The sequence below is a fragment of the Crotalus tigris genome, unplaced genomic scaffold (genome assembly GCF_016545835.1).
Source record: "Crotalus tigris isolate CLP2741 ecotype Arizona unplaced genomic scaffold, ASM1654583v1 scf7180000019097.2288821080:1192077, whole genome shotgun sequence".
NCBI lineage: Eukaryota > Metazoa > Chordata > Lepidosauria > Squamata > Viperidae > Crotalus > Crotalus tigris.
Window position 1 is genome coordinate 283460 of NW_024097373.1, and position 14276 is coordinate 297735.

At 35.9% G+C, this 14276-nt stretch overlaps 1 protein-coding gene across 1 annotated transcript; it reads left to right on the plus strand.

Moving 5' to 3' along the window:
• The first annotated feature begins 997 nt into the window (after positions 1-997).
• LOC120315392 (protein FAM133-like) lies at positions 998-14032 on the plus strand. The gene is made up of 7 exons (XM_039359663.1): positions 998-1077; positions 3210-3281; positions 3953-4096; positions 5855-5907; positions 9150-9230; positions 11359-11451; positions 13089-14032. The coding sequence occupies exons 2-7, from the start codon at positions 3212-3214 to the stop codon at positions 13137-13139; spliced, it is 492 nt and encodes a 163-aa protein (XP_039215597.1). The 5' UTR covers positions 998-1077; positions 3210-3211; the 3' UTR covers positions 13140-14032.
• Positions 14033-14276: the final 244 nt, after the last annotated feature.

The following is a 14276-nucleotide window of genomic DNA, read 5'->3' on the forward strand; positions in this document are numbered from 1 at the left end:
CTACTGTTTCAGTTTAATGACTGAGAAAGCTTTAAATGGTTGATTATGTGGCATCAAGTCAGTGTTGACTCTTCGTGACTACATATATCTTCTCCAGGACAATCTGAGCTCAACCAGATTCTTCACGTTTTGCAATGATGTGCCACTGTTTCTCAGTGCAACAGCATACCTCCAGTCCATCACATTCTGGTTGACAACTAGATATTAACAAAATGATCCTTTAGAAATAAACCAGATACTAAATATCTCTACTATTTACTCTATACTCTCTATTGTCTGACCAACATCATTGGAAACCAAACTCAATTAACAGCTATGAAGAATGGAAACATATTTTCTGGTGCCTTCAGAATTCATTATTTTCAATCTGATCCTTCATAAGTCATATTTTTTGTGGCCCAATGCAAAAGTACAGATTTAATGCATACATCCTTTCATTTTTTAAATGGAATCCATTTAAAACAATTGTCCCAATTTAGATCATTTTTGCCTGCAACAAAAATCCATTTACAGTAGCATATCCACTAATTTTTAGTGCCTTCAAGATAGGGATCTGCACGGAGATCACATCCCATGCATTGTCACAAATTTGAAGATTTGCACTAACCTTGTACTAAAATACGGAACCTAATTTTTATGCCAAACCCTGCTAAAGATGGCAATGCATAGGATCAATGCTTCTCTACATCCGGCTTGTAATCACATTGCCCGACTTATTGCTAGCTTAATTGGGTTTATTCAAACCCAGTTTCCTGAATTCATAAGACATCGAACCCTACTATTCATAAGCGAGCCTAAAAGGTGAGTGAAGACAGTAAAAATAGTTTGTGGTTCGCCATCTCCTTCGAGCACAGTCCAAGCTGCTTAGGACGAATGCAAACGCCTCTCACTCTCCGCTTTCTTCTCCGCTATGCCCTTCTTTCGAAACTGCCGAGAGGCGGCGGGAAACGTAGCCCCATGGTATTCGCTTACAATCATTTCCGGGATGTGGGCGCCGGCCTCGTTCCGACAGGCGGCAGAGCTCGAGATTGTGGTTCCGGGTTCCTGGCGATCACGGGGCCGCAGCGGGTGTTTTTCGTAAGTCGCTGCCGCCTTCGCCTCCGCTTCCGCTGTCTTCCAGAAACCCCTCTTGAGAGTAGCCGGTGGTGAAGTTGTAGGTGGGCTTCCCAGGATCGCTGGACAAGTTCGTGTGGGTCCCGGTCTTCTTGCCTAGTTCTGGGGACGCGTAATTCGCAAACATAATCCTAAGCATTATGAGCGCCGTCTTCCTTTTTGAAACGGCGACGGGAGTGCAAATAAACCCGAGAGACTCTGGGTTGTTAGGTTGCGAGGAAAAGCTTGGGTGGGGGTCTGGGGTGGGAAGAGAGAAATCGCACGTCTACTTGTAACCCGGAGCCTTTAGAGACGCCCCGGATGAAATGAATTCGCAGTGTTTGCCACGACCATACTGATTTTTCCCTGTAATCGGTTACAGTCATCGTTTCTCCTTTTGTAAATAAAGGATAGATGCAACCGACTTTTCCATGCACCTGCATTGGGAATATTTTTTTCCTTCAAAAGAAAAAAAAGTAAAAACAGCGGAGACGCATAATACCTAAAAGAGATTTATTACAGTATAAGCGGTTGTGATTTGTGCTATTTAGAAAAATAAGCTTATCTTGCTTGTATATATTGGGGTTTACTGCATCATTTTCTGCCTTAACATGACACAGTGAAGCATAATGAAATATACAGACTGGGTTTCTACACCGACTAAAATTAGTTAATTTATTGCTTAGTGAATCATACAAAAACAGATTGCATTCTATCTCTGTCTTCCCTGTGGTTCAGTTTTAACAATTTAAAACTAAGGCTTTTTCTTCGTTTCTTTGGAAAACAATAGTCCGTGCTCCTTTGGTAATTTCACAGGAATCTATTCTTCTGTAGTTTTTTGTTCTCACCTTTTAATTTTCTGATTTCAATCAACAATCTTCTGACTAAATCTTAACTTCTCTATATAATGGGTCCTTTATTTATTTAATGTTTAACTGATTCTTCATAAAATGTAATACAAAATGTTCATAAAGTAGCATATGTATTGACTGATTGATTAAACAAATAAGACTAAAGGCAACACTTTATGAATGTGACAACTCTGTAGCCTTTAATGAAAAACTACCTCAGGAATAGGCTTGGGGTTTTTGGTACTACTGTTTTGATTTTGCTATGATAGATTGATATGGCTATTGGAAGTACTTGGCGTTATGATTCAAAATAAATTCCCACAACACAATGTGGTTAATTAGTTTATATTTGATCTCATGTAATGTCAACCACTTTTGTTTACAATTTGTACTTTGTGCACTTAAAGTAATAACAAAACCATTGTGAAATAAATCATGTTAAGTACAGACAACTAATGTACACTTGGTAAAAGTTGTAGAGCGAACCTATAAGTATTTGGCTTATGTATAAGTTCCAAAAATTGGGACTGAAGTGTGCATTAAGGGGTATTTAATTTGTGCTACTGTAAATTTTTATAAACTCTTATTAAAGATGCATGCCAAATTGCCTTATGTGATATGAAGTCACTTTTCAGAAGCCTTCTCCTTAAATTGACTATTCTATTATGATAGCAGATTTATCCTATATAGAAGCCTATGAAGTTATAATAATAATAAAGTTGGAAGGGACCTTGAGGTCATCTAGTGTAACCCCCTGCTTAGGCAGGAAACCCTATACCATTTCAGACAAATGGCTGTCCAGTCTCTTCTTAAAAACTAAGCTGATTATCACTTTGAAGAATTAGATTACATGTGCATATGTGTAACTGTATTACTGCATTAACCCAGTTTTCTGAGTTCTCGTGACACACTGAATTGTAAATTAACCAAATTATGTATGTATAATTAGCCTAAAATGTAATTGGTTAGCTTGTGATTTACTGTGTTATGAAAAGATAGCCATAAATTTAAAGCAGTGTAGAGTCAGGACCACAAGGAAGTGCATTGATGGTCTGTTAGAATAATGTGTTGTTACATAAGAATTTGATGTTTCCTACAAGTATTATGTTGAAGCTGGCCTTTAAGGAAGCTCTACAGATTATAATTCAGTAACAGAGTGTATTGGTATTAGAAATAGGCAGTGGAAGTTAACAGGTCATTTTCATTTCTTTAGGAAAAATAATATTTGCAACTATGTGATTATATGATTTATATAATATCTCACAGATATGGATGACCACCATGAAGCAAGGGATGAGATACGTTGTGCAACATCACAAGAGAAAACAAAAGTCAGAGGTAAGAATGATTGTTGTCCCTTTAATAGTAGCATCAATAAATATATTGGAATTTTGATTCCGGTACAAGCTAAACATTACAAGAGATGGAATTTTTAGTAATTCTTTTTTTAAAAAATCTAAAGTTGATAATGTAGAATCATTTCCCATTTTCAAAACTCCAATATTCAAAACTAAGCTTAAATTATTTTAAATGTAAAACTGATTGTAACATGAAGTAATATTGATATCTGGAAGTATTGTAGCACATAATACAGCAGTTTTGCTGAAGCTAACCTGGTCTGGTTCAGATAAGGTAGGAATGTTGCTTTTAATATTGGCTTTACTGTTTTCCTTTGATTTGTTTTAATGTTTTAATGCGCCATGTGTTGCCTATAGTTAATGAGTGATTAAAGTGAAATAACACATTTTTTAAGAAATTAGGATCTAAATATATTGTATATCAATTGCTATTCTGTGCTTGTATTCTAGATGGAAAAAAGGCAGAATGTACTAAATAAATCCATGTATTTATTTGCTTATTTTATTTAATTATTACTTACTTAATTTATGTTTCAGTCATTCAGTACTCTAAATAGCTGACAAGCATTTAAAGGAGTACCTAACACTAATGCTACTCAACATGTGACAAGGGAATTCTAATCAGTCTTCCTGTACTTTTTGTTTCTTTAGAGGAAAGTAAAAGGAAACGGAAGCGAAGCAGAAGCAGATCCTCCTCTATCTCTTCCTCTACATCTAGTTCTTCTACATCCTCTTCTTCAAGGTCTTCTTCCAGGTCTTCTGCCTCACAGAGCAGAAGCAGTTCAAGTAGCAGAGGTAGGATTATTTTGTTAGCATTATGAAATTCATTTTGTAGATGGTGCCTTTAACCAATACAGTTATTGATGTAGCAGAAGTAAATACAAGTGGTCCTCCCTAGATATCCATTTATTTAGCCACTGTTGGAAGTTACTGAAAGCCTGAACTTATGACTACTCTTCAAAGTCCTGGCTATTGCAGCGCTCCCACGGCAATATGAACAACATTCAGGCCCACTTGCTTTTATGACCACCCTTCCTGCTGTTGCCACACATACACGCATCCCTAACAGACAGTCATCTTTTCCTGCCACTCACCATCCTGGCTATGCACAGAGTAGGCACTGTGAAAATAACCTACAGAATGGTAACTGAGAGCAGACAGGTGTACATCATACACCACTAAGAGCTTCATGCTAGTGCAAAAGGTGAGCATGAAAAGTTCTGGCCAGCACACAAAGCCAGCAAAAGAAAGCAGGATTAGCAGGTATGTGAAAGGCAGGGCAGCAGCATGAAGGTAGCAGCCAAAAGGGAAGAGCTCGGGAGAAGATAGGTGGATGAGCGGAGTTGCAGTAGTTCTTTAGTTTCTTCCAAGAATGGCTTGGATCCAGGTGGGTCCTCACCTAATGACCGTATGGGATTCACTCAGTGACAGCAACTGGGATTGCCAGAATTGTTGTTGCTTAGCCATGTAGTCATGTGATACTCGCTTAGTGATCGGGCCGCTCGCTTAATCTTGGAGTTGCCAGTCCCAATTAGAATGGTTGAGGACTACCAGTAATGGATTTTCCACGAAAATATTCAAAAGTTGGGATTAAAAATGAAATATAAATATTTGTTATAATGAAATAATGCCAATATATTGAAGGGTACTGGTAAGTATAGAAAATCAAGTGATATGGTGAGTTTATGTAATTCATCTGACATTGCTGCTAGCAGCGGCCATTCACTTCAAATGGACTTTATGGGGAAATATCACCTAGCCCTCCATGACATAGGCAGCATTTTCCATTATATCCTTGGAGATCAATAATCCAATCCATTACCCTAGGATAGTAATTACTTCTAATTGGGTGAAACAGTTTCAACAAATTATGACAGTGAATTGCATAGTAATGTGTAGTTCTTTATCTAGTTACAATGACAGAGTGGAGGAATATCTGTATGTGAAGCCCACTCCTTCACATATCACAGAATATTCCAAAATTATAGTTTATTTTATAAAATATACATCATGCCTCTCCTTCAGGAGCTTGGGCCAATGTGCATAATGCTTCCTTCTGTAATTCTTTTCCACAAGAAGAAATCTATGAGGTTAGGGTAGACTAAAAATAATAGCTGGCTAAATTTCAGGAATTAAGTTTCTACAGCCAACTAAGGATTTGAATCTAGATCTCCTCACACTGATGGCCCAACATACTAATAATTATATTACATATACTTAAAAGTTTTCATTTTCTTTCCTTCTTTTTCTGGAAAGGAAACATACACATAAACATGCAAATGCAACAGACTTCAAACATAAAAATTCAAATAAATAGAAGACCAAATTATGTTAATCACTGATCCTACATTACCCAGATTTGTTCAAAACAAATCGTCATTTTGTAAATTATCAAAAATAATAAAAAAGCTTACCTTCCATTTTACGGCAAGCGCATATTTATTAGTATCCAAATAATAAAATTCCTAAAAATTGTGTATTTCAATTTTAGTGACAAATCTATTTAATGTTGTTCAAGCCTTAATATGCATTTATGACATTTTTAATGCTTAGATTCTTCAAAAGTAAAAGCTAAGAAGAGGAAAAAGGAAAAACATAACAAAAAGGTAAAACTAAAATTACTAAAAGTATGAAGTAAAAATATGAACAGTACTGTCATGTGCATATGATTCACAGGAAAAGCAGTTATGTCCTGTATTAGTTATATCAAAATTATCATTTCTACTTTTGCACTCAAGCAAAGTATTAATCATGTTGATTTGGAGCAACTCCCCCTTAACAGATGTTGACAACATCAATGGGGCAGGCTTTTTTCTCTCTTTCAATCTTCCCCAACAGCTGTGATCATCAGTTTGGTCACTTTGAGCCCTGGTGGCACAGTGGCTAGAATGCAGTATTGCAGGCTAACTCTGCCCACTGCCAGGAATTCGATCATGACTGGTTCAAGGTTGACTCAGCTTTCCATCCTTCCAAGGTCAGTAAAATGAAGACCCAGATAGTTGGGGGAAATATTCTGACTCTGTAAGCCACTTAGAGAGGGCTGTAAAAGCACTATAAAGCGGTACATAAATCTAAGTGCTGTTGCTACTGCTATAGCTATTGGTCTTACGATGGTTATTTGCTTTTCAGTTGACTCAGTGATGTACTTGCATAACCAAATTCATGGGAACAGTATTTCATTATTCAGTCAGTACCCCAATTACGTTGACTGAAGTTATTCACATATATAAGTTGCATACCTTTTATAATAAAGCATCTGGCATTGACAGTGTACTTGGCAAGGCCTCTGGAAAAGAGTTTCTTGCTGCAATGTATCATGAGAGACAAAGGAAGTTCCATATGTTATGAATATCATAAAAAGGTTACCTTTAATTCCTAAGTCACAGTTAAAAAAGCTTGTCTGAGAAGATGTTGAGCACCAAATTGGTATCATATTATTATTTCTTATAGATTGAGAGATTTAAGAACCCCAGTTAATTTTTCTTTTGTTAAATTTATATTATTTTTGTTCAGGAGCTAAAGGTAGCATGCATATTGTTCTCTTCTATGTTTTTTTCCATAACAATCCTCTGAAGCAGGTTGGGCTGACTGGTTCAAAGCCTCTTACCCTTTGTTCTTTCTCATTTTGGAACAAATCACAATGCCAGAAAGAGCCTGGAAAGCGTATCAAGGGACTACAAGAAACTAGGCAGGAAAGCAAAACAGTTTGTAATAAAGGTGATGTTTTCATCAATGACTTCAACTAAAGGTTTTATCCTAAAGAAGGAATGAAAGATTCTAGAGGTGAACTGCTGGTTTGAAGAAAATTGCCATCATGAAAACCTGAACGATCTACAGGAAGGCTGTACCTTGCAAAAATGGAAGAGAGCTTTAATTTAAATTTGGAGGAGGATAGTCTAAGGGAAGACATGATACTTGAACGCTGTCACAGGAAGGAGAATGTGAATTTATTCTTCTTAGTGCCCGAAGGTAGATCAAGAACCAGTGAGTGGAAGTTTTACTAGTTTGGAATAAATCTTTTGGAGATTCAAACTAGAAATAAGGAGGAATTTCCTGACCACCTAATTCCTGGAATCCAGGAGTGCTCTATCCTTCGAGGTTTTCAAAGAAAGGTTGGACAGCTATTTATCTGGAATAGTCTGAGGATTCCTGGCCTAGGCTATAGGTTGAATAAGAGGACTTCTAAGGTAATTTCCAAATCTTTGATAAATCATCTAGTGTGCTCTGTGATTGAGGGTTGATTTAAATCTCCCTGTGACCAGTCCTTCATTTTAACCACTGTACCATACACTTTGATAGGATGAATAATTGATTTATTACTTCATATAATAACTTTAGAAGTTACGTGAATATGTTTGAGTTTTCCATGGTCCCTTTTAATATAAACTTTATATTATTTATTTTATTTATTTATTTATGAGACTTATATACCGCTTTAAGTGCAAGCACTCTCTAAGCGGTGTACACCAGTAAGCAATGTATATATATATTTACATTGCCTCCAACAATCTGGGTCCTCATTTTACCTACCTCGGAAGGATGGAAGGCTGAGTCAAACTTGAGCCGGTGAGATTTGAACTGCTGACCTGCTGAACACAGTCAGCTAAAGTGACCTGCAGTACTACAAGTTGCCCCTTTTTCTTTAATTGAGGAGAACATCTAAATTGATACAAGTGGGTGATAGGCATTTAGATTTTGGGCCAGGATAATTGTCAGGTTCCTTCCCAACCAAGTGCTGATGTGCTGCCACATCCTAGCAGGGGGGGGGGGGTGTTTCTGAAGGATTAGCAACAAACATTGGGAGCTTATCCCAGGAGTATAGCAGGGTCACTCAAGGCATGAAGGGCTTCCCAGATAAAGAAACAAGCACCTATATTGAGGAGCAGTGGTATAAAAAAATGCTAGAGGCAGATTATCACTTTTGTGACAATAGAAAAGAAATCAATTCATACAGCATAGGACAGTGATGGCAAACCTTTTAGAGACCGAGTGCCCAAACTGCAACCCAAAACCCACTTATGCATCGTCAGGTGCCAGATGGATGTGGCCCATTGGCTGGGCGTGGCTGCGGTGGTAACAGCAGACTGGGTGGGACTAAAAAGTTCAATCAACCAATTCCAACTTTGCAAGATCTTTTTTTTCCCGCAAAAAGTTGAAATTGACTGATTGAACCTTTTTTTTTGTACACAGCATTGGAGGTCTAAAGTTTATAAAAGATTTTATAAAACCCAGCTGAAGGCCTAGGACTGGGGCGATGACGTGCGTGCCCACAGAGAGGGCTTTGCGTGCTGCCTCTGGCACCCGTGCCATAGGTTCGCCACCACTGTCATAGGACAAGGCAGTGGAAAACCACTTACGTATTTTTACCAAAAAAAAAAAAAAACCCACAGGGACAAGCAATGATATTCCCTATGGAAGCAAAAGTTGGACTTCGAAGAAGCAGGATTGGAAGAGTATTAGTGCTTATGAAAATTAGTGTTTGAGAAGACTACTGAGAATATTATGGACAACCAAGAAAACAGATTATTGAACAAATCAACCCAGAGTTCTCACTCAAGGCACAAATCAACAAGCTCAGATTATCCTACTTCAGAGACAGTATGTAAAGACCCATTTCTCTAGAGAAGACTCTGATACTGGGAAAAGTCAAAAGAAAGAGAAGAGTGCCACCAGCAACAAGGTGTATGGACTCAGTTGAATGACAAGGAATGCAGTGATTGAAGAGTTGAAGGCCAAGTTAAGGACAGATTGTCAAGGAAAAAATCTATACTGTATGTGGTTGCAAAGAGTCAAAACTAACTTGATGACACATAATCAAATTTTAAGATATCTGTTTATTTTGTATTAGAAAAGAAAAAAAGAGAAGATGAAAAGAAAGAAAGAAAAGAAGAGAAAGAAAGAGAAATCAGGTCCTGTACAGCTTTCTAAAGTAAGTGCAAAACCTGAATGTAAAGTCTGTGTTTTTCTTCTTCTCAGAATTAGACAGTGAAAAGTGATTGGAATGACTTTGATTAACTGTTTTCTATAATTCTCAGATTATATCTTAACTATAATGCTATTTCATGGTTATCTTTTCTTCTTTTCTTTCCTTATATTTTCTTTCCTTGCATATTTCTCCAAGTAATCAAGGATGGCACATTTGAATCTCCCACCCATCCCCTTTTAGTTTTCAAAACTGATTAACAGTTTAGGTAGTTAGACTTAATCAGTAATGATTGACGCAAAGTCCATCAGTGAACTTCTAAATTAGAGATTTCAATCCAATTTTGTAAATCCAACTTTGACACTCTAAACATATCACCAGAGTGTCAGCTATGATAAAACAGAATGAATTTCAGTAGAAAGAATGACCAGATTGACCTCAGGAAAGCAAGAGTATAATGTCACTTGCTATTAGCTTTGAGCTACTGATTTTAATTTTTATTCCAGTGATAGTTAACTTATTAATTATAGACTATGGAAATGAGTTATTGCTAATTAAATATATACTTCCGCACTTGGTATTTAGATAATGGGAATAAAATTAACAAAGTCAGGGGATACCAAGTTTCCTATCTCTATCGTGGACTACCCTTAGATCCCCTGTTTTTTCTATCATTTGAACATTGTTTTGGAAAGTTCTAATTCTGTGATTATTGAGAGAGCAGGACCATATTTGATCTAAGTCAAGGATCAAGTTAGCTCTTTTGAGGAGGGAGAGAGATCTACTTTGGGAGCTGGAGATCTGATGATAGAATAACCTTCTAAGATCCTATGGAAATCTGAAATATTTGCCTCTGCTATAATGGAACTTGGGGAAGCAAAAAGGTGAAGAATTAAAAGGCTCAAGATTACCTTTGTCAACCCTTGTGTTTTGTCCAAAAGTGTATATGGGAAATTAAGATCAGCAATGGAATATAAGTCTCTTTGCATAAAACTTAACCCTGATAACTTCAAAGGTATATCCATACTTTTTTGGCAACAGTATTGAAGTAATTTACCACTATTTCTTTTCTATTATTTATTAATATCATAATTTTTGTGCCACCAAATTTCATACATCTGAAGTAGTATACAAAAATTTGCCTGGACTGTAACCCTGGTGTTTCCTCATTTTACCCACCCAAGAACTAACCAGGTGGGATTTTGCTTAGGTTTCTAAGATCAACCAAAGTTAATAAATTCAAGTTTTTTTTCCCAGTGGTGCAAAAAAAAGAAGAGAAAGAATTAAAATGCTGCTCTTTCTCTTTTTTCTTTTTCCTACTGTTGGGAGCCATCATTGATTGCTTTGCCTAAGGCAGTTCTTCTATGTTCAGATAGAATTAGTCTACCAATTTAATTATTTGTGAGCGTAAATCATTATTTTTATTGGTTTAATTTACATTCCAGAAGGCTTTCTTAATGGAGACAATATTTGCTAGCACTGTGTGTTTCAGTATATGGGACTAATAGGACATCCATGTCAACTAAATGAACATGCAGGTTGGGACTCTGGCTTTATCCAACCCAAAGAAAATAAAGGAAAAAAGCTAAAATATACTTTTTAGTAGATTGTGGTTTTATATTACAGTTTCATTCTTTCAAGAAAAGTCATGGTCCTATAAAGACCATAATCTTGGCTAACAAAGCCACAGATAGATAAAGATAAGGATGAGATAGATAGATAGATAGATAGATAGATAGATAGATAGATAGATAGATAGATAGATAGATAGATAGATAGATAGATAGATAGATCCCACACTTATTGCTTAATATGCTTTCCATTTCTCAAATTTATTTGAAATTTTGGCTAAGATCAGGCAACTAAAAAAAAAAAAAGCAGGAGAATTCTGTTCCTATGAGAAAAAAAATCTCTTTCCTTTTTTTAAGTTGTTTCCTTGGGAACAGTGTTCTTTTGTTTGGGGAACATAGGATAGCTTTGGTTTCTGTTCTTTTAATCAAGTTTTATTCAGCCCAAATTAACACTTCCTTGTGATTGCTGTGACACTAAAAAGGGAAATGTAATTTATATGTCCTTATTGATGTAATTTAAAATGTACATTTTATTTATAGATCACAATATTGTATTGTTTTAGTATCTCAAAGATAAAAAGAAGAATCATAACTACAGTATGATCACAGGAAAGAAAATTAAAATGAAAATAAAGAAGAGTAAAAAGGATAAAGAGGTACTTTTCACATCAACCTGTTTAATGTTTAAAATTTTAAACATTTAAAATGTTTACAAATGGTGTTATCTTCATTTATAATGCATTAACATTTAGTTCAGTAATTCAGTAATGATCCTAAAATAGAGATCATTTCTATATTGTTTCTTATATGTTCCATCTAAAACGTTGGAACTCCAACACCTTTAAATCTGGAAAATAATGACCTCTGAAAAATAAACATCAGTCCTTTGTAATTGGGCTCCTTCAAAAATAGGCAAGACTATATATGCTTATAACTTAAAACAACTATTTCTGACCTTCAGACTCACACACAAATTTACAAATGTTGATGCCATTGAAATGTGAAGTGTCAACAAGTATCAGAGGAAAGGCAGCAATACAAGTCCATTACTTAATACTGAAATATCTGGTTATGAGCAGGAGATACGGAATGTGATTTGCAAATCCCCCGTTGGAACAAAATAAAGGGACACAATGGAAACTCATTTTTAGAGTTGATACTAGTCTTCTCAAGGTCATATCATGGAATTGGTCAACTTTAGTTACATTAACTTTATGTCCTCTGTTAATTTTTTGGCTTGTGGACCATCATATCTATCTTTATTACCTCAAGACTATTAAAGATTGCAAGAAATGTTTATTTAGAATATCTCTTACAGTCTTAACTATGCAGTTTCCACAGTGGTTCCTCCCTCTCATATATAGCTATAAGGGCTGACCGCTGTCCTTGAGACTAAAAGAAAGCTAGAGGGGGCAAGGGAAAGGGTACTTTAATTCCACATGAAAAGATCTAAATAGACCTACAGAAGTTCTTCCAGGGTTGTCTGAAGACCTCATTGTAAAGCAGGAATAGAGAGCTTCCACACTGTGTTCTATAGAAGCTTCCCTCAGAAGAACTCCATGCCTTCCAGAAAAGTATTTCTTGTACATTATTCTGTGCAGAAGGACAAAAATGGAGCTGTGTTTGCAGAAGAAAAGGTAGAGAATAGTCATTTCCCTTCTCTTCCTAGGGGGAGAGAGGGGGAGGGGCAGGGAGGCCCTTGTTCAAGTATCAAGGAGTGACCTCTGTTGAAAATACTGTATGGTCCACAGAAGTATATGGAATAAGAGAAACTGGTCCTTGGCACAGATTCAGTATCCCTTGCCTTTCTTAGGAGATGAGATAAAATATGCTAAATATCCAAGTGTTTATTTATTAAATATATACTGGTTGTATATCATTTCCAGTTTGTAATTTGCAACATTATGTAAGTGCATACAATTTTAGGAATATTAATTTGCCCTTGCTACCCTAGAAGCAAAGTCATAGTATCTATTACAATTTCTTAGCTTAATTTATTCCTCACATGCAGCAGTTAAAACTTATTTATGTACCCGGCAGTTTTTAAGAAGAGACTGGACAGCCATTTATCTGAAATGGTATAGGGTTTCCTGCCTGAGCGGGGGGTTGGACTAGATGACCTACAAGGTCCCTTCCAACTTTTATTATTATTATTACCTATGAATGACTGGGCAGCAGAATAATCTGAAAATAGTAATGGGGGTACAATTTATTGGGGATAGTCTTTGAAAATGATCTGGAAAATGGATTTTTGATCACTTAAAATTATGTTTTTAATGACTTTTTTTTTCAGCGCGATCGGAACCGAGCAGAACTTCTTGATTTTTTGAACTCTACTTTTTAGTGAAAAAGCTGTTAAATGAGGACCAATAAGTCTGTCAGCTTATTTAGTCATCTTGCTCCTTAAAGCATCAAATACAAGCTCAGGGTGAAGCACAAAAGAACATCTTGATGCATGAGGAGTTGAAATTGTCCCACTATGAAGATAATTGATAGCTCCTTTAAAAAGGACAAAATAATTGGTGACACTTTATCAACAAAGAGCCATATTGATGTTGAAGAGAACCTAACCAAACTAGGATGAAGGCATAACCATCCATTAAAGTGAAAGGATGTGTTGGAATTTCGGCCTACTTTGAATATCCAAATTGCATGCAGAATGCGACTTTATCATCAGTTGTCCTTGGTCATTTTTCTGATTAAAACCAAATATTAGCAAAGAAGTTCTTAAAGAAGAATCAGACCCATGTATATAGATATTTTTAGTATTGAGAATATTTGCAAACAGCAAAATACCTCTTTCTGAGTAATGTACATTCTAAAGCATTGAGTAAGATTTTTTAAAATAATTTTCTTTTGTAAAATGTTTTCTTTTTCAAGTTAATAACAAACACTCTAATTTCAGTTTATTTAATGAGGTGCTAGGCATTTCATTTAAAAACTCTGGGTGGTACCACTGTTAAATGAACATTATGAAATTAGCTTACTGCCCACTGCTGCTTGGTTTTGTTCTTATTTTGGGTATGATTAACATTGATCAGTTTTGTGGCCTTTCTTTCAGAGAGGCATGTATCAAAGTCCACATTATGAATATCTCAGTGGGCTATCAATTTCAGTTGAGTGTAATGGTATAGCTAACAGAATGCTCAGAAGACTGGTTGTGGTATATAACCTCAAAGTGTGTGAAGTTTCATTTTGTAAGAAAAATCCAATAAAACTTACTGCTTTTGAATTTGATGTAAATTGTTTTAGTGAAATATTAACAAGTGTGAAGAAACCATAGGGTTAGAATGATGCTGTGGAGAACTACAGATGCTACATAGTTTTTTCTTTCCCGAAAACACTTAATAAGAAAAATGTCTAGCGACTTACAGCTTGTCTTCATTTTTGCATTTTTTATATTGCACTCTTAGGTGGCTTGTTTAGTACAAAAAAAACCTAAAACACTAACAATACATTTACAGTTTAAAATAATTTATTG

Coding starts and splice junctions, on each gene's coding strand:
- LOC120315392 (XM_039359663.1), top strand. CDS start 3,212: ATGGATGACCACCATGAAGCAAGGGATGAGATACGTTGTGCAACATCA. Junction 5,908..9,149: donor AGGAAAAACATAACAAAAAG/GTAAAACTAAAA, acceptor ATTTTGTATTAG/AAAAGAAAAAAAGAGAAGAT. Junction 9,231..11,358: donor GTCCTGTACAGCTTTCTAAA/GTAAGTGCAAAA, acceptor GTATTGTTTTAG/TATCTCAAAGATAAAAAGAA.